Below are 27,487 nucleotides of genomic sequence, written 5' to 3'. Positions count from 1 at the left end.
TGAACAGGTGTGTCCCAAAGTGAAGGAACCCATCCTGGTTTTTGGCTTTGTTTTAGTTTTTTAGCCATACCATCCTTAGCCAGTATTTGTTGGGGTTTTGCCAGGAGAGCTTAAGATGTGTAACTGTCAGGATATTAACCATTATGGACATAGGTATGAATGTGCTTATACAGTTTATTTCAGACAAGTATTGGGATCTGTTAGATTTTTGCCCACCAGAATGTACGTTTTTCATTTGAAATAATGAGAGAGGTTGTTTCGGACAGAAAGTTTTGATTCAGCAACAGTTCATCAACAAACATCTTGATTTAATACTGACCCACGCCTTGCATATACGCTTTCTTTTCTGTGTATTTGTATGACATTTTAAAAGGTAAGTGGCAATTTTTCATGTACTTCCAAGCTACTTCCATCGGTAATGAGATACTTGGCTCGGGCCGTCTCTGGAGTCCAGAATTTCAGCTTAAACTTTCCATTCGTCTCTGCCAGGCACTGACTCTGAAATATCTTTTTTTATGGGGACTGCCTCCAAAAGGTGCAGCTGTGTGCTGGTTTCATCTTGCACTTTGTAGCGGTGTTGGCACCGTTTAATGTGAGGAATGCCGCTGTCTCCCACACACCACTGGTGCCCCAGGACTGTTCAGGCCTGTCCGTGTTTGTGGTTTGGGAAGGGTCTGAGTTTGGAGAGAAGGCTCTCTCCTGTTCCATGTGATTGGTTGTCGCCAGGGTTAAGGTAGAAAAATAGAACTAATGGAAAACGCAGCATCTGATGTGTCATCAAAAATTCTTTCTGCAACCAGGAACACCTAATTCATTGATTCATTGGTGTTCCTATCAGTGTTGAAGACTGCTTCCTCTTTTGAAACAATATATGTCTTGGCTTCACCACTTCTTGACCCTTCTGCTGTTCTTTCTTGCCTTCTTTCTCCTTAAGTGATACTGATGTCTTTTTATGAAAACGGATCCCACTAAGTAAAAAACTGATGTTGGACAGGGGCGCCCGGATGGCTCATTCGGTTAAGCGTCCAACTCTTGATTTCAGCTCAGGTCATGATCTCAGGGTGGTGGGAACAGGCCTTGCGTGGAGCCCCTTGTCGGGCTCTGGGCTCAGTGGGGAGTCTGCTTCTCTCCTTCTCCCTCTCCCTGTGTCCCTCCTCTTCTCCCTCTCCCTCTTCTTTCAAATAAATAAATACTTAAAAAAAGGAACAGAAACTGGTGTTGGACTGTAGTAGGCAAATCTGTGTATTCATCCAGGTTCTGAAGAGTGGACTTGGCTCTTCAGGCATTCACACTGGCTATAGCAGGCTTCAGCCAAAAAGCATTCCTCGTTCAGGTATAAAAATTTGTCTGAAAGATGAAACCCAGTAAGAATTTATATATAAACTTCATGGGGAACATACTGTGTCATTTTGTGTTTTCTTTGATAGCCACCATATATGATCTGTATATCCTGTATTTTTTTTTTAATTCCACTGTTTTAGTTTATTGAAGTATATGATATGGGTGCTTTATCATGGACCTTTCAAAGAACAACTTGCCAAATTTGGTAGTGCCTAGCAATTGTAATTTCCTTTCGGAATTTCTTAAAATGGGATGTAATGGAATAGGAAATTATTGGCCTTGTGTACTTAATAAAATTAGAGGAATAGTTGATTTTAGGATTGTTGAAATAATTAATATTTTGCTTTAGAATACTTTTTAGGCTTTTGATGTTGATTGATCCTGTTGCCTGAAGTAGAAAATGTGAACTTTAAAGACTTCTTGGGTAGGGCTTCATATTCCCTGTGTTTAAATATTTGAAAGGGGAAATGTATTGAATCACAGATTTTATACTAGAGAATAGAAAATCCCCGAATTGTTATTTAAAAAATAAGGTCTCTCCTTATAAAACTTTTCTTCTTAAAAAACTCCCATTGCAAAACCTTAGTCAGCTGTAATGATCCAGACATTTGAGTAATACAGCTTTTATCAATATTAAAAACTCAGTGGGAAATTCACTAGACCTATTACAAGAAGAGTACCTGTACCCTCTGTAAGTACATCTGGCTGTCTTCTTCGTATTCTCGTGTGCTCTGTGAGAGAAGTTCCGCTGTTGCTGTAGGGACCTGATGGCTGTCACAGTGCTTTTCCAACACTAGATGTAACAGTTTATTTGTTTTTTTAGAGAGAGAGAGAGAATGAATCCCAAGTAGGCTCCATGCCCAGTGCGGAGCCTGAGGTGGGGCTCAATCTCACAATCCTGAGATCAAGAATGGGACACTTAACTGACTGAGCCACCCAGGTGCCCCTTGATGTAACCGTTTTTGAGTGAAATAACGTGGTATTTTGTAGTTCAGGATACTGAAGGTAAACTACCATTTTTTTGCCACAGAGACATTGAAAGGACTAAAGAAAGAAGGTTTTACTTTTTTTCTTTTTTCTTCTTCAAGCCAAAGGGAACAAACAGAGAGATGGAAACCCTTTTCTGTGTAGTATTTGCCAACCCAGTCATAAAACAACTGCTGGGTGCATATTTCAATCGCAATTAGGTGAAATCTTTAATTATCAGTTAATTTAACTTTCGAATTTGCCTGCAGAAATGATGGTGTTGATAAGATTCTGGAAGGAGATAACCCTTTATTAAGTAATACTATTTTCAGTTGCCAACTTTAAAGATTTTTTTTTTTTAGTTAAAAAAAAAAAAGGTCTGAGTAATTTCTGGGGACGGGGACAGAGGAACAGGGCATGGTAGTTGGATGATTTTTGCGTGGCCATGTGGGACTGTGTATTTACTAGTTAATCTTTAGCTTTTTGTATCTTGGCGTGTGCTAAGTAAGACCTGTAAGTTTGAGAAGGCTAAGGGGAGACACTACAGTGAATTCTAATTAATATTTCTCTGCCCTTGTTTTCTTCTGTCACATATGCGGATAGGATGATACATATCAGCTTGCTCACTTGTAGAAGGCATTTATGGGGGAGGACATTTTTGTGAGCTGATCATCTTCTGAGGCAAAAGGAAGTAGTTTATAGTTTATCAGAGGAAATGCAGTGGTATGCTCTTTCATTTGCAGTTGATCCTTTCTTATTTTACAATGCTTTTAGTGAAATAGACTACATGAAACTTGCAAGACATTTTTATTTTCAGTGCTTTTCAAATATATTCCCATTATGACATTTAGACATGGGGGGATGGGGATGTCATTGCTGGTTTTTTTTTTTTTTTTCAGGGTGTTACCCACCTGAATTTGCTTATCATAATAGCATGTCCTAAAACTTAGTACTAACCCAGAATGGATGACTAGCTCCATTCCTGGATTTTCCGATTCTGGGGGTTTGTGGTCATCCCTGGGAATCTGTCTTCCCAGCAAGTTGTCCAGGTGCTCCATAGGCTCAGGCGGGGATGGGGAACACAGGGGAGACGGCGTTCCCACTCAGCTCCCTGTGTCGTGACTATCTAGAAAGTTAGTTGGAGTGTCTGTCCCTCCTTTATGAAGTCCATACTGTGTTCCGGTGATGTTGCAGCTGGACAGAGTCACCCGGGAAGCTGTGACAGACTTTGCATGTCCTGAGCTCAGATGCCGATGAGCCTGATGTCCGGAAGCTCTGTCCCCTTGGATGGCTTTATGGAGGGGTCTTGGTAGCACGGAGCCAGCTCTTTCGTTTGCTCTTGACAGAATCTGTCCTCGCTCAGGCTGTAGGACTGTGCTCTATAATACTGTGGCCACTAGCGCATATAGCTGTTTCAGTTTAAATCAATAAAAGAAAATTCCTTTGCTCGGCTGCATGGCTACATTTCAGGTGCTCTGTAGCCACATGTGGCTAGTTGGCTAGTCACTGCTTTTTTGGATAGCACAGCAAACAGAGCTTTTCTGTCATCACAGAAAGTTCTAGTGGACAGTGCTGCTGTGGGATTTTCTTCCCTCATCTAGCTCTTCTCCTTTTATCCTGGGGACCTGAATGGCCAGTTGAGTTAGGTGGCAAGGTCACATGTGTCTGTCTCTGCCGGGGCATACTGCAGTGTAGAAGGCTCTTAGACTTAGGGTTTAGGGTTTGTAAAGTGATACAAATCATACTTCATTCTCTGAGGTTGACTTTTGTATCATGAATCTCTTTTTCTGTGCTGACTTTTAGTATTAGGAAGATGGGCTTCCTTCGAAATCTTAACATAATAAATGCCTTGAATCGTACCACTAAAATCTCACTGAAACAAAATTCAATATTTAATCTTTCTGAAATTATATGAACAATTCCTAGATAAGAGTGCACAGTAATGAACCTTAAGTGTTGAAAAAGTTACGTGTTGGTGGCTAATGAAAAGGTCACACCTGTAGACAGTTTCATATAGACTATCCTTTAGATGTATTTTGCAGTTTGAGAAAAGTGAGGTGAATATATTTAGCTCCCTCTTCTGGTGTATTATGAGATGAATATTTTTACTTGAAATGGTTTCGTGTATTTTTGGAGTGAGACTACAGTTATAAATGTACTGGTGAAGGCCATTCTTTGTGTGTCATCCATTTCTTCTTGTATCATTGCAGTCAGTAAAACACGGAGAGAAAGCATGGAAAAACTGTTGGTGAAAGCATCACATCTCTTAAGATACTCATTGACCAAAACACATGTCAGCAAACAGAGGCTTGGGTGGCAGGTACACAGGGGCTTAATGTGAACGTCACGGGGCCAGTGATCATTTCCAAGTGCTTGTGTCTAAATATTCTGAAGTTATAACTCCTGTTAATGAACTGTTCAGTAAAATCTGCCCCATCCTCCTACCTGGACAGTTATTCCTTCATAATGAATTGAATTTAGGTTTCTCGGGTTCCAAGTTCTGCCCCTTAGTGGACCACCCACCCACGCGGGCTTTGCCTGGCACTGCTGCGGCTCAGCTCATCCAAATTCCTCCTCCCCTGAGCCCCGCCCACCCCACCCCAGCCAGGCGCCTCAGGCCCAGGGGCAACCCCCAAGGGAAGTCTGCCCTGGGGAGGATGGACCTGGGTCCGAGGCCCTGAGAGGCCAGTTGGGCAGGGAATTCCTGGATTCTAGCTAAGTATTCTGAGTGTGTCACAGGGGAGAAGCAGGCCTGTCCACTGGGCCCCCAAACCTTAAAGTGCAGGAAGAGGTGTAGCTGGAAGATGGCCAGAGAGGATCCTTCTGAAGGGCAGGGCCCAGCACCGGGCTCGGTCTTGCTCAGGCCTGAGTTTGCCAGTGTCAGAACTAAATTGTTTTGTATTTAAATTCTCTTCCTTGTTGTCTCATGCATTTGATTACCCCAATTAGACATAATCGTAAGATTTTGTTTATTTGCAGCTTTGGCCCTTCCAGATCTTGCAGAGCAGTTTGCCCCTCCCGACATTGCTCCGCCTCTTCTTGTGAAGCTAGTGGAAGCCATTGAAAAGAAAGGTAATCAACTGGTAGAGGGGCTCCTCCGGTACCTTGTTATATTCTTATTTCACGGGTGTTGTAATTTACATTTGTCTGTTGCACATTCATTAGTTTCTTGCTACTTGTGCTAGACACAGATAGCTCTTTGTTGCTGTGTAGCGGGGAAATAACCTTGGTCTGATTTCTAACTCCATATTAACGTGTACTTACTGTATGGAAACTATTAAATTCTCCATAATTTAATAAATATAATTAACTTGCTCTTTAGTGGCCAGATGACTTTGCCAAAATTATTGACATGCCAGCTAAGATTAATAGTAGGAGTTCACTTCCAAGAATATTTGGTACACATCTAGAATAGATAGGGGATGGAAACTGGAACGTCTTTCTGGCAGCAAGCTCACAGGTTCTCCAGAGAGCTGTGTTTTGCATGCTCAGTCTGTTTTGTGTCTTAGGTCTGGAATGTTCAACTCTATACAGAACACAGAGCTCCAGCAACCCAGCAGAATTACGACAGCTTCTTGATTGTGGTGAGTGTCATGGAGCTAGAAAGACAAATGGGAAACACGGTTCCTACCTTTCAGTCTCAGGTAAAGCACCAAAAACTTGAACTTAACCGTGCAGTGTTCTAAGTTTGAAGGAAGCTCGGAAATCACACACAGTTCCCTCCGCCCTATTATGGTAACAGTGCAAACCAGCGCTGACCTTTGATGTTTGTCTCCTGAGTTGGGGTGTGTGCATGCCTGCCTGCAGGCATATGGCCTGTCCTCACAGCCAGGAGCCTCTGGGGCCTGCAGGAGTTGCAGAGGAGAGAAATACCCCCCTTAGGATTTCTCTGGCTCTGCGTATCGACCATCTTTTTCTGACCGTGCAGTTGGCTACATCTGATTCATCTGGATCAGCTTAAAAAATATTTATAAGTCTATGTCATTTAACAAATGTCTCTTCTGACCTTTTCCATTTTCCTTTTTTTTTTTTTTTCAGTCTTCCTTCCTTTCATGCTTATTTGCTTTTTCATGTCATGTTTATATTAAGTAACGTCATGATACTGTTCTATTCAGTGGTGCGCTGGTAAACCCGACTCTCAGGGAGGTGGGGGAAGCCTGGTTTGTAGCCTTTGCCCATTTCCACGGTGTAAATATGCCTGCCGCGGTCATTTTCAGGCTGCCGGTGTGTTATCACTAAACCCCCAACTTGGAAAGAACTGAGCACAGGTGGCCCTTAGGAGCAGGCCAGCTGCAGCACACCGTTGGTGAAATGATATCAATTAATTCAACCTAGTGGTGCCTTCAGTATTTGTTCCCTCTCTCCTTTTCCAAATGGAATGAAACTACAAATGTGAATAAATGTACTGGCCATCATTCCAGCAACTCATCTTCTGTATCAACTTGTAGATGCTCTCAGATTCTTCATTCCCTCTCAGAATTTTTCTTTTAGAAAAATCATTCTCTGCCTCACATTCTCGTAATTGAATTTGGACGTCTGAAACCAAAAGAACGAAACCTAGTTTGGGAGGAAGCTCTTCTAGACAGGTACTTGTGCAAAGAATGTAGTAAATGAAAATGTGAAGTCGAGGCAGCTCATGACAATTTCTAGAAAAGATGTTTCTGGGAAAAAAAGATTCTATCTCTATCAGTAAATAGTTTCACCTGAAATGCACCACCCAAATGTTTGAAGTTTGAAAAAAAAATTTTCAAGCTTTCATTTTTATTTCGTGCATGGAAGCCAGCCTCCCACATGTGCAGGGCATGTGCCCTGGCGGCTGGGTCTCCTGCCTTACCCCCAGAGTAGGTCAGTAGGACCTGACTGGCAGAAAACTCAAGGTGAAACACTTGTCCTTTACTTGTCACAGCCTGACCAGAGTGGTAAGGAAACTGAAGTTTGTCCTTAGCCAGTTGAAATTGAGATACATGTTTTGGTCAGAAAATTGGTCAGACTGAACAACAGTCACAGGAAATGTGTAGACATCAGAGACGATGAGATGGGAGTTATTTGAGAAATAGTGGTTAAGTTTTTAAATGTGACCGAATACAAATGATGCACTTTAGCTTTAGAAAAAAATCTTCACATCACCTCTGAGATGGAATAACTAACCAAAAATCACGTCAGCAATGTATTTTGATAGACAGCTTTTCTTTGCCACTTGAGATGAAAACATACGTAGAAAACTGGTTTCATGTGGATTCTGTGTGATAAAAGTGAATTTTGTGAGAAGAGAAAGAGTAAACGTTATCTAAATTTAGGAGTGGGTCCTCCAGGACTTTTCATAGCTTGAGGATTTTTCAATCCATACGAATGTTGTAATACCTTGGAGGAAGCTCAGAGATAAGTCACTTAGACTTGAAAAAAAAAAAAAAAAAGCGAGCAAGCGAGAGAGAGAAGAATTCATGGCTTTTAACCAATTGTGAGTTACCAGTGTCTGAAAGGGATGGATGTAGAGGACAACATCCCACTTTTGTCAGCACCCACCCTCCTAAGTTACTTTGTTTCATCTCCACATTACGCTTTGATAGCAGGATTCGTCACTGCTGCATGCAAAGCTGGGACTTGCACCCACATTGGTCTCACTCCAAAAGCCCATATTCTTTTTTTTTTTTCCTGCTGTATTGACCTAAAGTGAATTATATCTTTGTTGTCACTTGAATTTTCTCCTGATTTTTTGGTTTCTCTTAACCGGAAGCAAGCCTTTTCTTTAAAAGTTCTCATTACAAGAAAGAGAAATTCTGTAACTCTGGTGATCGATGCTAACTGGACTGACTGGTGATCATTTGTCACATATGCAAATATCAAAGCCTGTTGTTACAATGATAAATAGCGTTATCTGTCAGTTATACCTCACGGGTAAAAATGAGGCTATTTAGCAGCCTCCGCACACCTGTGCTTTACTCACTAGATGCCAGACGCGTGGTCCCCAAAGTGTAACAATCAAAAACGTCCCCAGACATTGCCAGATGTCTCTTAGGAGTGGAGGTTGGGGTAGGGGTAGGGCAATAAAATGGAAAACCCCAACTGAGAACTACTAACTTAGGTAGAGATGAGCTGCGGAGGGGACTCCATCCCTTTGGGAGGAGGGGTGACGTGCTGGAGAGCTTACTAGTTTACCTGTCTTGAGCAGACTCAGTGAAAAGTTGGGGCGTGGAGGGTATAAATCTCCATCCTAGAGCTAAAGATGGTGTAGTTCTTGCCTAGCTAACCTCAGAAGTCGTCCCATACATGACAGATGTCCTTAGCTCTTGGAGGAGCTCATTAGGATAGTCTGCAGAAAAGGAGACTTGCAGAACAAAGTCAGGAACTCCAAGGAGCTTCAGAAGTTACATTCAAAAAATAAACAATATACTATGTTATGAGCACTCAGGGATTTGACATAAAGTGAGCTTATCCGGAGACTAGTCCCAAGGCTTGAAGTAAGGTGATTTTGTTCAAAGGCTTAAGGCTCTTGGGAGTACACCTCATGTGTTAGAGAAGGCTTGGGTGAGTTCACCGTACTCTGAGGACCTGCTGCAGTTCAGGCCACAAGCATTTAGCAAGCACGTCCTATGTGCTGGGCACCGAGGGAAGCAGGAAGAGCCACAGCCCATGCCCTCGCGGTACTCTCGGTCTAGTAGAGAGACACCTTATTACCATACTGTCTGGGAAGTGGCACGACAGAGACGTGGCTCATCCATACTGCTCTTGCACAGAGAAGCCAGTAGAAACTCTGCCTGAGGGTGGGGCCTGTGGAATATTGAGCATCCTAATTTCTTTATTTTTTTTAACCACATCACCAAATGGTTTGTCACATTCTTGACAATGAACAAATTAGGTGATATTAATTCCCTAGGCCAAGAGACCTATTAAATGAAGCATACAGGGCATGAAGGGTCTCCAGGGGGCCAGCAGCTTGTCAGGTGGTCAGTGGCGGTGGAATGTCGCTCGAGTGATGCACACACAATTGTGGTTGACAGGCACACTGGTGGTTGCATTACTTCTCACATGGGTCCTTTGCGCACAGACCCGGCACTGCCTGTCCCGGCGTTGTTGGAGATGTGTGTCGCTGGCTTTCTGTACAACACTCACGCCGTACAACCCTGTGCCCCTCCACTGACTGAGTTTAATTATTCTTTTCCTCCAGCTCACCTACGCACATCCTCCACCAGATGAACTTTCCTGAGCTTTATTGGTGTTGTGATTCTTTCGTAAGGTCGGCCTCGTTAGTGCGACAGATTTGGTTTATAACGGTGTGTCCCAGGAACTTCTGTAACTTCACGTTGAACCCGGAGTGATTTATGGTATCACACTCACTTTGTGGCCGTCCAGGACGCCGCCTTTTCCTGCTCCGGCTCCCACACCTTGGAGGACACAGGTTCCTTCTCCTTCTCTCCCAGGCCACCACCTGATCCAGTCAGTCACCAAGTTCTTTCAGTTCTTGATACTGTCTCACCCATTCCTAACATTACAATTCGAATTACCAGAAGTGTTCCCTTCACTTCCAGTGGTGCTCTTTTCCAACTAATTGTTAACACTAGAAAGAATAACTGTTGAAAATGTAGCATCTCGTTCATCATCAGCTCACCTCTTCTCCGGTGAGTACACGAGTTTCCAGGTAATCTTCCTCAAGGCAGCCTTCACGTCACTGGTGTGCAGCCTTCGGCAGCAGCCAGATGGCTCTCCTCGTATGTAGATGCCCGTGGTCCTTCCTGCCCCAGCAGCCCCTCTTTCTGCCCTGAGTCCTCAGAGCATGGTTTGGGTTAGTATCACCCCGTTACTGAATTGCCTGACCTCTTTTCCGGTGGAAGCATTTACTGGACACGGGCTCATCTTATATTTCTTACGAGCTAGTTCAGTGCCCACAGGTTAGATTAGTTATATCCTAGTAGAACACCCTGTCAGAATTAGGGGAAAACATTCTAAAAGTGTTAAAAATATTTTTATGGCTATTTTTGAGATCGACTGTTAAAATTCTGTATATCTGTTTGTTCAGTCACTCTCTTGAGCTAAATTTATATGAATTCTGAGATGCAGTATTTAGCAACTCAAGATTTCGGCAATCTCTGAATTTGCATTTCATGCTTTCCTGTTGAGGTTTTAGGAAGCATTTACTAAATGATTAGCCATCCCTAGACAGAGTGCTTCTCAATCAGAGAACGACCCTCCAGAAGGTATTTGGAAATAGCCGGGGGTTACTTTGGTTTGCAAGGGCTGCCGTAACAAAGTGCCACAGACTGGGTCGCTTCAACACAGACCAAGTTTCTCACCATTCTTGAGGCTAGAAGTCCCAGGTCAAGGCAGGTTTGGTTTCCTCTGAGGCCTCTCTCCTTGGCTTACGGATGGCCACCTACTCCCTGTGTCCTCACGCATTCTCTCCGTGCTTGTGCTCCTGGTGTGTCTGTGTGTGTCCACATTTTCTCTTCTTACAAGGATACCAGCCAGGTTGGATCAGAGCCAGGCCCTAATGACCTCATTTTAGCTAAACCACCTCCTTAAAGGCCCAGTCTTGAAATACATTCACCTTCTGAGACAGTGGGACTTAGGGCTTCAACCTATGACTTGTGGGGGGCGCAATTCAGCTCATAACGGGGGCGTGATTTTTTATTATTGTTGCCCCACCTCCTGGGAACATGCCCCTGGCATCATGGGCATAAGCCATCATGCGAAATGCTTTTAAGTTAGGGGACAGACCTCCACAAAGAAAAGTGTTCTATTTGCAATGCCGGGAACAACCCCTGTGAGAAAAACGGCTAATAAATACTCAAGAACTTTATATTTGTCCTCCTGTTGCTCCCTTTCTTGTGTCACATTTAAGTCAAATAGTCAGAAAAATGGGCCCAACTGATACATACAGTGTCTGAAATACTTTTTAAAATGTTTCTGTCACAGATGCCGCCTCCGTGGACTTGGAAATGATCGATGTGCAAGTTTTAGGAGACGCTTTCAAACGCTATCTTTTGGACTTACCGAATCCTGTCATTCCAGTGGCCGTTTACAGTGAAATGATTTATTTAGCCCAAGGTTTGTTTTCTGTTCTGAAAACCTCAATGAGCATATATGGAGATGTGCAGGTGCATGTAAACTTTATTAACTGGTGCATAATATAAAGAGTGGTGTTTAGAAAATAGTAGGACTCTGCCCCCCCACACACACCCTTCCTCCCCATTAGCACCAGTTCCCTCCCTTACCAGGGCGTCCAATAGAAGACCCAGATTCTCGGTTGCTTAGGAAGACTGGCCACATGTTGAAATGGCTAATTGTTAACCTTTTATCAGCATTAACAAAGTTCACTACGTCACTGAAGGCCACAGTGTTCCAAGTGCCATCTTTGGATTCAGGGAACCTGGGACTAGGACCCACTGACCAGGGATGTTCTTACCATTTTCCTCGAGTGGCCGTTACAAAATGTGTTGAGGGGGGAGGACTCTGAGGCTCAGGAGCCAACGCTCAGTTAAAGTGCTTTGGGGACAGGAAATTGTGGTTCGTAACCTTCAAAGTTAAAACGTGTGATACTTATCTGAGGCTCCTCCAAATTAGCCAGTCACACTCGAAGCTGCGCATCACAGGGCAGACCTCTGCCAGCACATCCTGAGCCTCTTGTGGTGTTTTTACACCGAGAGTTTCTTGCATTTCCATTTGACTTGAGATTTCTACTTGCTCACAATGCCTTTTCTAATGAGAAGAACAAATGTCCTGTCGCTGCCTCTGACGACTTCGTTTAAAAGGACTCGTTCTACTGTAGCTAGAACAGAAATGTTCTAGGTGTTGAGTCACTGATATCTAGAAACAATCTCTTCTTTTTTTTTTTTTTTTTTTTTTTTTTTTTTTTAACTCTGTAGAAGTACAAAGCTCTGAAGAGTATATCCAGCTGTTGAAGAAGCTCATTAGGGCACCTAACATACCTCATCAGTATTGGCTTACGCTTCAGTATTTGCTAAAACATTTCTTCAAGCTCTCTCAAGCCTCCAGCAAGAATCTTCTGAATGCAAGAGTACTCTCTGAACTTTTCAGTCCTCTGCTTTTCAGATTCCCAGCAGCCAGGTAAGGTGAAAGGAGAGAAGCACGTATTTTTGGGTGTTGGGGGTAGTCCTAAGCTGGGGATCATTCAACTTACTCTGAAGATACTTGCTCACAGATACATGTGCACCTTTATACCAGACACATGGACTTGAATGTGTATAAATGCACGTAAGTTTGTTGTTTCAAAAAAAAGAAAAGGTTTCTAAGAAAACTCTCTTTTTTTGTAGCTCTGAGAATACTGAACACCTCATAAAAGTTATAGAAATTTTAATCTCAACTGAGTGGAATGAACGACAGCCTGCACCAGGTAATGCTTTTTGGACTTTTCACATTCTCTCCTGGCTCGTTTTTAGAATGGTGGCTTTAGACCTTCTCTGGAGGAACATAAGTTCTGGTAGAATCGTGATCCATAACGTGTTACCTTGTGATTTATGGGAAGAACGGCTTGAGTGGTACTGGCTGTGGCAAGTATTATCTGGGTTTCAGTACCTGTGGATTTTTCAGCATCTGTGGATGATCTTGGTTTTCGATGAGGGTTGTGGGGTGCGCTCTCCCTTCCCCTCAACTTTGTTGCTCCCAGTTGCATAAATTATGGAGCTCATTTTAGTTGTTGACATTCCTGTTTTCCTTTCTAATACTTATAAAGTAGGGGATTTATAATTACTATATAATTTGAAGTATTTTGGAATGTGTGTCTTGGAAGCAGGTCTGCTGAGAAATGTCTGTCCAAATAAACATTTTCAAGAATGCAAGCAGTATGAAACCAGGGTGTTCACTGCAGCAAGTTAGAGCAGGCCAGACACTTCTTTGAAAGCAGACTGGCATTCAGTTAGCAGGAAATGTAGACCACGTTAGCAGTGGGTTTAATTTAAACTGATGTATTTTTCTTCTACTGTGGAAAGTCTAAACAACCCTGCTTTGCCTATATGCTTGTTAAAAATGAGCTAATACAACCTTTATTGGGAATAAAGGTTAGGGTTCAGACAGTGAAGTGAAGTTTCAGGACCAGTAGAGATGATGCTTATAGTCTTAATTTATGCCTAGAATTAAAATAAAACATCAGGAATTTACTCTTTATTACAGGTAACTCATGCAAACTACCCAGTTTATCTCTGTAAAAAACATGGCCTGGGGACCCCCTGTGTTCAGCCGTGGGGAATTACGTCATGCTTTTGTAGTTGTTACACAGCCGGGCTTGGCGGTGTGCATCTGGACGGGGCGGACTGAGGGAGGTAGGGCTTCGGCTTAAAACCCACCTGTGTGGACTGCAGGACGGGGTAGGTAACCACTCAGGGTCCAGGTATTTGGAAGGGCTCCTGTGGACAGGACCAGAATATGGTATCAAACGTAGGGAGGCAGCAGAAACTGTACATAAGGCGAGAGTGGTATGTTCTGAATGTTCCAAATCACAGCAGGCAGGATGTTCAGTGGGGATACTCCGAATTGTAGGTGAATGGCATCAGAGAAGTCTGTCATCAGTGCCCTAGGACTTTAGTCCAGGGGGCGGCCAAAAGGTTTCATCTCATGTGACTGCTAGGCGCATTTGTTAATGAATTTGGGAACTCCTTGTTGGTGTTCAGAGGCTGCCTTTGGGATCAATAGAAAAGATGCAGTGGTAGGTTAAAAGTACCCTGTGATGGGGGGGGGGGCGCAGGTGTGAAACATGACACTTGAGCCCTTTACTGACTGCCGCTGGCACCCCCCACCCCCCACAAACACATGGGTGGGGAAGAAGACTAGTAACAACAAAACAGGCCCCTGGGCCAAAGGGCGGAGCCCTGCCTCCCACTTCCTTGGGGCGTGTGTGGAGGTCTGTCTCCGAGAGTAGGGACAGCTGAGCCCTGCTGGGGGTAAAGGGCTGGGGGTGGTCCCGGTCTTCTCAGTGCCCACTCCTATGGAGACGGGAAGACATGGAAGCTTAAAAGCCAGACAGGGTTTGATAGATACCCACCAACGAATTTATCACAGAGTTTTTGAGAATTTCTGCTACACACCAAGGAGAATCTGTGTTGGAGTTTAATTAGTCTGACTGGTGTAAACCGGTTAAATGTCCTTATCAGTTTCAAACTAATTCCATCCAAAAAAAAAAAAAAATTCACATTCACCCTTTTTCACTGTGCACACTTCAGACTGCCTGCTAGGTCACAGACCCTGCTGCATTCTTCTACTAAGAAACTGGTGTGCCAGTTTCAAAGGTGGGTTAGTCCTGTCAGCCATGTTGAATGGTAAACAATGCATTGAACGTTTCCTAGACCATCCCAGGAGTTATGCGACCTCTTCAAGGAAATTGAAGCCGAGTAATCTCTAAATGCTAGTTTGAGCCATCTTTCCCTTTGTGTGGTATCTCTTAGCTATCCTGAAGAATGTATAGGCCCTGTGGAATGAAAGTAAGTGCTTCAGTGTGTCTGACCTGTGGAAACGTACAATCTATGTCAGGAAGAACGTCCTCGTCCTGAACACCTTTGTATTCAGGAACGGCGTGATGCAGATGACTGGCAGGGCACTCTTGGTTGGAGAAATGATTTCTTAGGCCTGATAAGAATCCGACATTTTCCTCGACTCCTTCATCACTGCCCCAGCGTGTGCTGTTACCAGAGGTCTCTGGAAGCACAACCGGTGCATCTCCAGTGAACAGTCATAAATCATTCATTTGCGATAACTTTATTGTTGTGAATAGAAATGAGTACTTGAATGATTTTGGGGGGAGATGGAAGCAAGGCTATTGTGGGATAGACAGACCTCTTTTATAGGTTTTACCTGGTAGAACTTGAAATGACCACTAGCACGCGGTGGGAGGGAGGGTGCTGACTCTAAACATGAAGAGAATTTGAGAGATGTGATGGGTGACTTTGTCGGGTAATTGAGTAGACAGAAAAGACTTAGAGAAAAAAATGGGACTTGAAATGGAATTGGTACAGTTTGAAAAGGGGAAGAGGAAACAGTATTTTAATTCAAGGAATTTCAAAGTTTCGATCAAAATAAATTGCAAAGTACAAAAAGAATGGCCTGATTACACTAGATTTTAAGAAGTAGTAAATGTTTTAAATGTATCGTAAAAAGCATCACTTTAGAGTTGAAAACATTGCTCTGCTCTTCCTTTGCTCATAAGGAGACTGAAGCGCCCCTAGAGGTTGAGAGGTCACGTGGTGCTAACCAAACTGTGTGTGCCAGAACCGGGTCACCTGGGGGAGGTCACCTGTGAGGGACCCAGTCCTGGACTCGAGCCTGGGGCTCGGTGCTGCATCGGCTTCATGGGTTTGGGGAACCTTCGTGAGCAATTGGGCTGATTTTAGTGTCCAGTCCAACGCCCCTGAAGTTTCCGGTATGGGTCACATATAGTAAAGAGCCCGAGTGCAATTTTCATAGCTGTGGGGGATAAAACTCAGAGTCACTCCATCCATCATGCGCTGGTAAGAACAGTGAGTCTCAAATAGACCTGGGTTTGAATCAGCTCTTGGCTGCCTATTTGCCAAGTTCATATCAAGTAACGCAGCCTTTCCGAACTGTTTTCTAGTCTGTGAAATGGGAATAATGCCTCTCCCCTGGGGTGGTTGTGAGATTGAGGTGATAAGTACTGAAACTCATGACCCTATAGCCTCTCTCTACCATTGCTCAACTCTGGTCTTTAAGGACCTACCAGAGGGGGCCCCCTTCTACAGTTCCAGCTCCTCAGTCCCGTCAGGCCCTTCCCTCCTGAGCCCACATTGCCAGCCAGCAGAGCCAGGCCTCTAGGAGCCTGCCTGGGCTTCACCACTAAGCTGCCGGAGACACACGCACTGGGCAGTTGCTGCTCGCTGGGTGCGCGGCTTGGAGGGAGGAAGGTACCTGACTTAATATCATGCCTCTTCCCGTGTGTGTGGCTTGGTGAGTGGAGGAGCCTGGATTTCAGTAGTACCTGCCCCTGCCACGTGCCTCTGTGCAGTGACAGAACGCACACCTGTACACAGCAGCCCCAAACAGGGCCATCTACTTCATGTCCCAGGAAGGTCTTCTCCCTGCTTGATGGGCAGTGATCAGCCCGTTCCATGGGCTTATGCCCTTAAGATCTTGTCCCCTTAAACTTAGCTCATATTTTCCTCTGCTCAGCTCACATTGCTCAGGGATGACAAAGGCTTCCTCTCCTGTTGAGCCTCTCCTAGCATAGAGCAAAGGATAACAATCATCCACATGAATTTTTAAAAATTTCTTTGACAGACTAACCAACTTTCAAAGAACTTTGGCATACCCACTCATTTAGCACATCCAGTAAACCCGTGAAGCAAGCATCTCCCCTATTTGGAGGGGAACTAAGGTTTGAAAGGTTAAACACAGAGTCCCTAGGTTCTCAGAACTTGGATAGTCTGCTGTTCCCTTTGTTACTAAAAGTCGTAAAAATACCTAAAGCTGAACAGCAGGTTTTCTTGAATCATCATGTGCTGTTTCCCCTGCTGGTACTCAGGTAGCTAACGCAGGTCTCTGTAGGGCAACTAAGGTACAAACAGGACCGTTTAACACGGGTGGCTCTGAATGAAACCCATTATAAGTGTATTTACATATTTCAGATTTCACGGATATATTCAGAAATATTAATGCAGCATAATTGAAGTCTAATATTGCACCCTCAAGCCCAGAGTGGAAAATAAATGACTCTTTCTCCCTCCTGCCCTTCTACACCTGTCAGAGTTAATGTTTAACCACTGGCGCATTGCAAAACATTCATCCTGAAGAGCCTGATTCATAAATCTTCTTTTAAATGCTCTGGGCTTGGTTTTCAACCAAGACTAAAGCAAGCACTAAGGTAAAGGGAAATGACTTTCAAAGAGTTTTACTTTTCTCTGATTTATTTTTTATTGGGTTTAAAATGTGGTCTGACATTAGAGGGTTGTTTCAAAGGTGAGAAATGAAACCTTGAAAAAAATGCATATATTTAGATGGGTAGGAGTAAACAGAGGCAAGCCACACTAGGTTATAACGAAAAATAGGAAGTTTTATTTGTGTTCTGAAAAAAGAAGCATATTGCAGGTGTGCCTACATGGGTGGGGTATCGGGTGGCTTTTGTCTTTACCACGCAGACTCCTTCTCTCCAGGGACAGCCATTTGAGAGGGAAGGAGTGCTTCATTCTGCTAAGCAACAGTCACACCTTTTCACATATTTTGTAGAATGTATCATATGTAAATCTGGGTTTATTTAGAAATTCAAATGGACATTCTCCTAGTGCAGCATCAGTAAGAGCACTGGATGTGGAGTAAAGAATTTGCATCATACTGAAAGGCCCTTCTGTCCTCATTTGTCTTAAGTTAAAATTATGAAGGGAGGCATTCATTTAACCCTTGAAGATTTTGGTTCATTTCTTTTTTTTCTTCTCACTGCATTTCTTTTTTTGAAGACGCCGTGCAGGAAGGAAGCTGGTTGGGGAACACTCACTATCTGATGGTGATTTGTACGTGTGAGATGGTGTCCACTCTATTACCTTTCAAACATAATTCAAGATATTTTCCTGACTAGGTCATGCATGTTGAGAAACAAAATGTGGCCTGTTGTTGTTGTTGTTGTTGTTGTTTTTTGCCTCCAAAATGAGTTTTACAAAACTTTGAGGAATCTAGAGGGTAGAGTGAGTTTTCAAACATCTGTGTAAGTTGTCCAGTGTGGCTGAGTTTGGGTCTCAGATGCTGAAATTAAAATGTGAGATTTTTTTTTAAGTGCTTAGCAGCCGCATGAAAAACATTTCCCAAGTTGATACTACACCTGTACATTTGATTAGTTATTTGCAAATCCTGTTTAATCTGTCTGAAATTTTGGACATAGTGGGAAATGAATGAACCACGCAGAAAGTTGAGCATTTTCTCCCAAGAAGTTACTGATTCTGTTCTACCAGCAGAGGGCTCCCTTTTTAAGCTAATGAAGAGCAGCGAGCGTCTTGCCCATCACTTTTCAAAGACTAAAACTGAATGGGAAAAGACTCAGCTCATACTTTCAGTAACATAATAGAAGCTCTATGGTAGAGGATTATACATATTGGGAGAAACTTGAGGCAAAGTTCTCAAATCTCTTCTAAGACGTGGCTTTCTCTAAGTTGAGGGTGTACTGCTTTCCAGTGGATAGTTTTCTTCTGAGATGGAAAATATACTGTTGGACTAGAAAACATTATCATTTTGGAAGGTTTTGACATGAAAAATCATGTAAGATCAGACAGGTATGCTGAAGAGACTGATGTTTCCAAGCTTTCTAGCTTTAGAAAGACTATTTTAAAAGTAGGACAAGATTCTGCAGCTGAGGATGCAAGGGTGTTATCGGAACTAACCATATGTCCCTGGGATCAGCAGGCAAGAGCTGGAAGATTCACTTACAGACTTTTTTCTTACCATTGGAAGGTAGGTTTTTCACGCTCTAACAGTTGCACCACAGGAAAGTTCATAAAGCCACTCGCACCGTGAGGTTAGCACACTCCTGGATACTGCAGGTGGTCCTCAAGCTGGGCCCCGCCTGCACGCACTGTATGTCAACACCGAGATCTCCCTTTAGCTCTGCGTGGGACCATGGGGTCACCTTCCTATGCACAGTCTGAGGGTAAATACTGTAGACAGAACTGTGTTTCTTCACAGAGAATTAGAAGGTAGTTTTTAAAAAAATGTAACTAAGCTAAAAATAGAAAAAGTCAGTTTATTATAGGTGTGAAATTTCTCACATGTGGCCTAAAAGAAATTAACTTCAGTTTCACTTGTTAATTTTAACTTTCTCTGGCAGAAGGAAGTGAATACCAGGTCCAGTGGGTGGAGAAAAAGGAGTTTAGGACCAAAAGTCTGAAGGCTAGGTTGTGGTGCTCGTGCCTTGATCCTGTGCAAACCACTTCACCCCTGTGGATTAGGGTTAGGTGTGTAGCCTGAGGGATTTGCTTCAAGTGCTCTTTAGAATTACTTTCTGGTTTTAGAGTTAGTGATTCTGTGATTTTACATTGTTACGGTTCTGGGGGATAGCAGTAAAGCCGTCCATCGTTCGCTGATGCCAGTGAAAATTTTCTTAGGTCACATTCTAGTCTGGTTCACTGCAACTTTCTCAGAGGACAGAAATCCTCTGGGAAGGCATACCCTTCTCCTGGCCCTATCCTTTGCGCCATTTGGCAGCCACGTGAACTTCATGCAGACACGCCTTTTAATTATTAGACAATCCTATGGCCAGTTAAGCGTGGGTTGAAATCGGCTCCATAAAAGCGGCTGCACAGCGGGATTTTTCTGCCGGGTTCGCGTGGTCGCGGGCTAGAGTATCCATGCAGTTACAGCAGTCTTCCCCGGGATCCTCTCCCCCTGCCAGCAGGCCTTTTCCAAACCTGTACCCTGCCAAGTTCCTCCGTGGGGCTCTCCTGGTACACCTGCGGGGCCGTCTGTGCTAGTGTGTGGGAGGAGGTGGACTCGAGCGAGGCACGCTGTTCTGGGCTGTTCGGAGAGGTTCAGGCCTTTACAAGCAGGGCTTTGATTCTATTTTTGCTGAACCAGCTCAGCCACTTCCTGTGTTTGGCCGTGCATAGTGCCTCGCTTCACTGTGGCCACTTGAGCCCCGCGCGCCGCTGCAGCTAGTTAGACTATTTTAGGTCCCTTCACAATGGCCTTCTCATTTCCTCGGCGAAAATGACCGAGTTGGGCTGGCAGTGGCCACTTGTTAGCCGATGACAACTTTGACTTTGACTTGGGCTCCCCTCCCCCACCCGAAATCCCTAGCTCAGCAAATATTTGAACCTGCCCAAGTTAATCATGAAGCCGTGATCTTTATCTGCGAGACGTGCGAGCGCCGGGGTTTTTCCCCTCCTCCCGGGTACAGCACCGGCATCCAGTGGCTTTCTCAATGGGGAGCGGGCGGTGAGCGGCGCTGCTGCCGCGGTCCGCTCCCGGCGTCCGTGTCGCGCCGCGCGAGCCCGAGGGTCCCGCGCCGCCCCTGCGCTCTGCCGGCGCGAGCACGGCCACGGAGCGGGCGCCGCGGGACTAGCCGGGGGCATTGTTTTCACTGGCGGATACTGGCGTTGCCGCGCGAAACTGCTGACATGCATAACCTGCAAAGTAAGTTGCCTTTAACTTGTGCCCCCCTCGCCGCTTCCCTGCTTTGCTTTTTGTACCTGTATGAAAGGTTCGCTTCTGTAGTTTTGTCTTTGCGGGGGTGTGTGTGTGTGTTGAGTGTGAGAGAGACTGATTAAGTGCTGTCTGGGGAGAGCAGATAAGAGATTAGCGGAGACACTCCCCCCTTTCCTCGAGGGGCACAGTGGGAGGAAACGATGGGGTTTAGGTTAGAAATGGGGAAGGAGGTAATTACAAAGCGCCTGGCTGGAAGTTGGTGCCGGGCCAGGCTTTGGAGATACGTGGAAAATCACCTGTCTCCCTTCCCTCCTCCCTGGGTCGTTTTGCCATGGGGGTTCCAGCAGCAGGACTGGTTTGCACCAGGTGCTCCCAACGGCATGGGGTGGCCCTCTGGGCTGTTAGCCTGTCCACAGCTGCTGGCAGGACTGCTTTTGCTGGAGGAAACACATTTGTCTTAAACCAAAACATTTTTTTCTGAACCTTATCTGAGGACATATCTCACCCCCCCACTTTGACCATTTTTGTGTGTGAGACTTTGAGTTTAGGAATAGAACAGTGCCCCTGGGAGTGGGCTGCAGGGTATGGGTTGAGTCTGCCTTCCTCATTAATGGGAAAATGAATTCAACTAGACGAGATACAAGTGAGCCGTGCTCCGAGCATGCCTTGCCTGTGCCCCACTATTTTCTATGATTTATACTGTGCACGTAGAGACGGTGTACAGTGGGAATGTACATTAGTAAGGGTGGCAGGATTATATGCAGAAGGGCTTTAAAGAACTCTAATAGATTTATAGACGAATTGATTTAAATATTGCTAACCAGGATTAATAGTCCCCAGAGTGAGGCATTTGAGATGGAGGGAAGAAAAAAAATCCCAAAAGTGATTACATCACTCTCCCCCCTCAAGCAGTATTAAGCCCATCTTCAGACTCCTCATGCTATCAATCAGTGAGAAATAGTTTGCAAACATCACTCCCTCTACTCTGCATTCTGATATATGGCCTTTCTTTTTGGAAGATAGAACTTACCTTGACTAGTCTTGTAACATTAAATTTGTGCTAATAATACATCTTCATTATTAATAAGATTTTTCATTGTTATTCCTTAAGGTCTAGTTTTAACTTTACTGTGTGTGGTAGAAGGAGATTTTTCTTTTAATTGTGCTTTCTTATGTGGTACATTTGTAACAGTGTTTAAGTTCTGAGTTGTCAGTAAATTCTGTAGGAGTGAAATATCTGAGTTCTTGATCCCTTCTGCTTTTAATATATACAAGAGGTATTTAAGGACTGTAAAATATACCTTAACTATACCATTTTGATGCATTTGTAAGATATTTAAACCAAGGCATGATCAGACTCTCCATAAACCCAGATGCAGTGAGGGGAAAAAAAAAAAAAAGCTCCGTGCTGCAGCGTATCAGCTTTTGTCAACCTGCCAACAGCGGAGCGTACCATGCTCAAGGAGTAATAAAAAAGGAATTAGAAAACTCACTGGTGGTGGTGAAGAGTCAAATTAAACACCTTTTGGAAACGACGAGCATGCATGCATTGCCGGTCTAGTAAATGTAGGTTCTCAGTGAGGTTGGGATTGTGCTAGGGCTGGATGTGGAAGAGAAATGATGAAGCAGGAGTGGTCTGGTGACATTTTTCTGACTTGATTGGCTGGGGTGTGTGATGTAATAGGTTACAGTGCAGCCCCTTATAGGTTTTAAAATGAATTCCAAGACACCATTACAAAGAAAGCCGGACTCTTTTCTTATAACTGAGCTCAGCCAAGGAAACTCTCGCACAAATGTACAACACTGTTTGGAATATGGAAGACCTGGATTTAGAATATGCTAAGACAGATAGAAATTGTGGCACAGACTTGATGTTTTATATAGAAATGGATCCACCAGGTAATACTGCAGTATTCTTTTAGAAAGCTAGTTTATTTTGTGGCTTTTTTTTTTTTTTTGACAACTACTGTAACTGGTCCTCTTTAGATTTCTGTTTATTAACTTGTAATTTAATAAAAATTAGCTTGATCATAGCTTGGACATGAAATTGTTTGCCTGTGGAAGCAAGCAGAGCAGGCTGTATGTGCTGAATGCTTTCTCTTACTTGAACAGACAGGAATTGAATTCCAGTTTTTCACTGGTGTCTTTTGTTAATCGAGGTCCTTTGCTGTTTGGGTGATAGTGTTGTGTATCGTTCATACTGTTCCTTCAATTAAAAGGATGCGTCCTTTGTGCTGCTTTTCTCTTTTGACAGTGGATTAGGACAGTGTGGTACTTTGCAGTGATAACACTTGGTACTTTTAGAAAGCATGTAAAACCTGGCAGTGATTATAACTCAGTCCTAGCTGACCTGAAACTATTCTAAGTCAAACGCTGAGACTTTGCCTGCTCTTCTATGAAGTTACTGTAATGAGAAAAGGAGTTGGCTTCCCCTTATTTATTTAGTGCTAGCCTTTAAAAAATATTGATAGACTCTTGAAATTTTTGCGTGAAATACTAATGGTCCTTTAAAACTTGTGACTTAGGATTCAGCTACAAACGCTAGCCTTATTTTGCTTCCTAAATTGTGTTCCAATATTAGCCCTGCTCCCAATTAAGAAATTCAGAAACACTGCAGTGTTTTATTTGTCACCAATTGATACATGAATAGTGATTTGACATTGAGGAAGAGGGGTAGGATTTTTCCTCCGTCTTGGCATATAGAGCACAATTTATCCAAAAGATTATTAATGTGAATACTGAAGAGATTTAGGTCACAGATGAGTTTCTTAAAGTGGCTTTTGGCAGAACAGTGCCTGAAATACTAAGATTAGAGAAACCCAGTTCCTCCTCTTAAAACATATTGCTGTAGATGAGTTTTATTACAGCTACAGCATTTGTGGAGGACAGAAACCAAATTTGTCTTTTATAATTAAATAAGAGGAGGAAATTAAAGCCAACCCATGTGATTCCTCCTGCTCATATGTTCACGGTTTCCTGTTTTAGATGGATTCGATCAGGCCTGAAACTTTAATATAACTAGAGCCTGGAAGTAGAAAAAGCCGGGACTCTGGATTCACTCTGAAATTCATTCACATGGCCAGCCCGGTTTATTTGCTCATCTGTAAGCTGTTCTCTCTTTCTGACCCATACTCTGAAAGATGTCTTTATTTTAACAAATGATCCTGTTTCATAGAATTGGGGACTATTGCCGTATTTCACAGTTTTCTAAAGAAGCTTAAATTAGGTCTAAGTATTCAAGTGTACTTGGGATTGCAAACAACTTTTTCTTTCTCTTTCATCTGCAGCATTGCCTCCTAAACCACCCAAACCCACTACTGTAGCCAACAACGGTATGAATAACAATATGTCCTTACAAGATGCTGAATGGTACTGGGGAGATATCTCAAGGTAAGGCGACAAGCACTCTGAATTTTCACCGGAGAGAGAGTCCTAGTTTTAGAGAAAGAAACACACCGGCGCACTAAGTTCCATTTTTAGGATATCCTCCAACATAAGCATGAAGCATAGTTGGTTGTCTTCCAAAGAAGTCCCTGAGCGCTGGGGGACTGTGGGTCCTGGATGCCACGGGAAATTAAATACTCAACACGTTTCATTATGGACAGAAATGTCAGGAAAGCACAGGGCGAAGTGGCACTGCCTAAGGGCAGGGTCCAAAGTCACTTTCCGCTAGGGAAAGCTGTCCGGAGTTCGTGTTATTATCTGACACCTACTTGATAAAGGCATCTTTATTCGTCGCTTTTTTTGAAGGGGGAGTAAGGAGTCCCTTTGGGGATCATGTCTTTTTGTGCTCGTCGTTTGTCAGTGTATTTGGTTAAAAAAACAAATTAAAACTTTGTACCACAGATATACCAGTACCGAAAGTGGGTATGTTGTTTTGTTTTAGCTTCCAGTTTGTAATGAGATGAAATTCCTAACATTTCTATATAAATAATACATGCAGTCTGGAAGGGGAGGGGGAGGTATAGAGGAACTCTACCTACCTTGTGCTTAGTTTATTAAGGCTATTTTAAAAATGAAAACAGTCACTAAATCCTCAAAGTGAGCTTTGTGTGTCCTTTTCATTTCAGGGAAGAAGTGAATGAGAAACTTCGAGACACAGCTGACGGGACCTTTTTGGTACGAGACGCATCTACCAAAATGCATGGTGACTATACTCTTACACTAAGGTGAGTCAGGGAACGTAGCAAAGATTGAGGTGTGGAAGCAGACATTAGGGAAGACTGTAATGCCCTTTATTGTATCTACAGGAAAGGAGGAAATAACAAATTAATCAAAATATTTCACCGAGATGGGAAATATGGCTTCTCTGACCCACTGACCTTCAACTCTGTGGTTGAACTAATAAACCACTACCGGAACGAGTCTCTAGCTCAGTATAACCCCAAACTGGACGTGAAATTACTTTATCCGGTATCCAAATACCAACAGGTAATCAAAACTGAAATATTCATGTTACGGTATTTAGACAAGATACTTTCAAATGTTTAGAGAACATGGTGAAGCAGATGAATTGCATGTAATGAGATTTGTTTGATAATGGCCAAAACACTGACTATAAATACCTCATCAGCTGAAGTTCTCGCTCTAATTCTTCCAGGATCAAGTTGTCAAAGAAGATAATATTGAAGCTGTAGGAAAAAAATTACATGAATATAATGCTCAATTTCAAGAAAAAAGTCGGGAATATGATAGATTATATGAAGATTATACCCGTACTTCCCAGGTGAGTTTTCTGTGAAAATCACATTAGAGTCTCAGAACACACTTAGTTACTAAAATCTAAGCTGTGTCCTTTCGGAAAAAGAAAGTAAAGTTGACCTTCTGCTGATCAGGTGGGAGGAAAAGGTCAATTATTTGTGAATCACTGTTTATTATTCATACGTCTCTGTAAGCTTTCCAATGAAGCTCTTATTTCAGAATAATAAGTACTCATAAGAGGTTGCTGTGAGTTTTAAGTGGATTTGACATAATTCCTGATTGAACATTTTCCCCTCTCCACAAACCTGTCTAACCTCCAAAATGGAGATTTAACTATTATATACCCTGTCATAAAAAAGGAGACGCTATTTACTGCAGTATTTTCCTAGAGGCTTAATCTATGCCATGATGTGTCTAGGACCACCAGAGGGAGTAGAAGGCAACGTGGATTCCTTAAATTGCTGATAGAGGGGAATGACTTTTAAAGTGATAAAAACTATAGGAAATTGTCAGAGACAGTCTTCTGTCATAGGCTGGGAAAGTTCCCAAAGGAAGTGTGTGCTTCTGTGATACTATTTACTGGGTTTTATGAATTAGTGGCCTTACATGCTAAAGAGTCTGACAGCGTCTCACAGTAACACATTACCTATTCTATGGAAGGTATGACATTGGCTTATTAAACATTGTATTGTAGGAAATCCAAATGAAAAGAACAGCTATTGAAGCATTTAATGAAACCATAAAAATATTTGAAGAACAGTGCCAAAGCCAGGAACGGTACAGCAAAGAATACATAGAAAAATTTAAACGTGAAGGCAATGAGAAAGAAATACAAAGGTTGGTGAATCATGGGGGTTGTCCTTGTGCTAAAGATAACCAGAATCCTCTAGAAAGATGATCTCGCTTTCTGTACTTTGTAAAATTAAAAACAAAACAGACGACAGCCCGAGAAAGCACTCCTGACCTGAAGAAAAGCACTGGGAGACTGTCGTGATGCAGCAGGTAATGACCCAGGCCTTTCTCTTGCCTCTAGGATTATGCATAATTATGAGAAGCTAAAGTCCCGAATCAGTGAAATCGTGGACAGCAGACGACGACTGGAGGAAGACTTGAAGAAGCAGGCGGCTGAGTACCGGGAGATTGACAAACGCATGAACAGCATAAAGCCGGACCTCATCCAGCTGAGAAAGACGAGAGACCAATACTTGATGTGAGTCCCTTTGGAAGCCGAACCCTGAAAGCCCACAGCCGATGGCTGCGCACAGTAAGGACACGTGATTAACGCGTCTGCCTTTCCCGTTTCCCAGGTGGCTGACTCAGAAGGGCGTCCGGCAGAAGAAGCTCAATGAGTGGCTGGGCAACGAGAACACGGAGGAGTAAGTGCTTACCGCCGGTGGGGGCGGCAGCGCAGTTGCTCATGTTGGGGAAACGCAGGACTTGCTTGGGTTGTGGAAAAGTGAGCGGGTTTACCTCATTTGGAACATCCTCTGTCAACTACGTCTCCTTGTCCAGAAGGTTACAAAAGGGGGGGTGCCAGTCTGACAGTGCCGTAAAATGACAGTGTCCATAACGAAGGCCCTGAACATCTGAAAAATCCCATGTGTTTCTGAAACAATCAGGACGAAAGAAAAAAAAAGCAAAACCCACCACCACACAGTTCTATTCAGTCTGTCTCCAAAGCTTAAATCTATGTTTTGTGTGAACCATTTGAAAACTGGCAGCCCCCCCTAGCCACTACATTTCCTGACCTGACCTGCACAGACGGGATTGGTTGATACCTTCTCTCGCCCCGGGAACCTCCGGGTAGTTCTTGCCTGACGGGAGCGAGAGTTGAACTTCCCGGGGCTCTTGGTCGGGGAGGCGGCACCGAGGGCTAAGCCGGCGCGGGAGGGGGCGGGCCTTCACGGAGACCCTTTCTCTCCGGCCTCTCTAGCCAATACTCGCTGGTGGAAGATGATGAGGATTTGCCGCACCACGACGAGAAGACCTGGAACGTGGGCAGCAGCAACCGCAACAAAGCGGAGAACCTACTCCGAGGGAAACGAGACGGCACCTTCCTGGTCCGGGAGAGCAGTAAACAGGGCTGCTACGCCTGCTCTGTCGTGTACGTAGCTCCAGCCGCTGTTGGTCCTGTCACCCGCTCTTGACGCGCTGCTTTTCCGTCCGTTCAGCCACCCGAGCGTGGGGCAAGGATTGGAAAAGCTCCCATCCTGAAGAACCCCCAGTGCAATAGTGTAGAACAGGGACGAAGACAGGCTCTGTTTCAAGTCTAGGCAGAAGCCTAGAAACCTGCCTAATCCACCTACTCCTTAATCAGGAGTCGTTTCAGTCTTTGCAAGGGAACTAGCAACATTGCCTTTTTTTTTTTAACCTCCCAGGGCTAATAGCATTAGAGTAG

At 43.7% G+C, this 27,487-nt stretch overlaps 1 protein-coding gene across 4 annotated transcripts in view; it reads left to right on the top strand.

Annotated features, from left to right (window-relative positions):
• PIK3R1 (phosphoinositide-3-kinase regulatory subunit 1) overlaps nt 1–27,487 on the top strand; it is an 82,458-nt gene that overhangs the window by 50,061 nt on the left and 4,910 nt on the right. Inside the window, exons 3-15 of one of the 4 annotated variants that reach the window (XM_040622212.1) lie at nt 5,287–5,379; nt 5,817–5,891; nt 11,218–11,349; nt 12,168–12,369; nt 12,576–12,655; nt 23,676–23,778; nt 24,459–24,557; nt 24,639–24,819; nt 24,989–25,114; nt 25,784–25,926; nt 26,123–26,299; nt 26,397–26,465; nt 27,023–27,193. In XM_040622212.1, coding sequence (XP_040478146.1) covers nt 5,287–5,379; nt 5,817–5,891; nt 11,218–11,349; nt 12,168–12,369; nt 12,576–12,655; nt 23,676–23,778; nt 24,459–24,557; nt 24,639–24,819; nt 24,989–25,114; nt 25,784–25,926; nt 26,123–26,299; nt 26,397–26,465; nt 27,023–27,193 — 1,651 coding nt within the window. Of the gene's footprint in view, nt 1–5,286; nt 5,380–5,816; nt 5,892–11,217; nt 11,350–12,167; nt 12,370–12,575; nt 12,656–20,345; nt 20,377–22,060; nt 22,288–23,675; nt 23,779–24,458; nt 24,558–24,638; nt 24,820–24,988; nt 25,115–25,783; nt 25,927–26,122; nt 26,300–26,396; nt 26,466–27,022; nt 27,194–27,487 lie in introns of those variants that run through there. The other 3 variants (XM_040622213.1, XM_008691341.2, XM_040622214.1) reach the window with 3 other exon arrangements.

This window comes from Ursus maritimus, unplaced genomic scaffold, assembly GCF_017311325.1.
Source record: "Ursus maritimus isolate PB19 unplaced genomic scaffold, ASM1731132v1 scaffold_5, whole genome shotgun sequence".
NCBI classification, from domain to species: Eukaryota; Metazoa; Chordata; class Mammalia; order Carnivora; family Ursidae; genus Ursus; species Ursus maritimus.
This window is presented reverse-complemented; position numbering and strand designations above follow the sequence as displayed.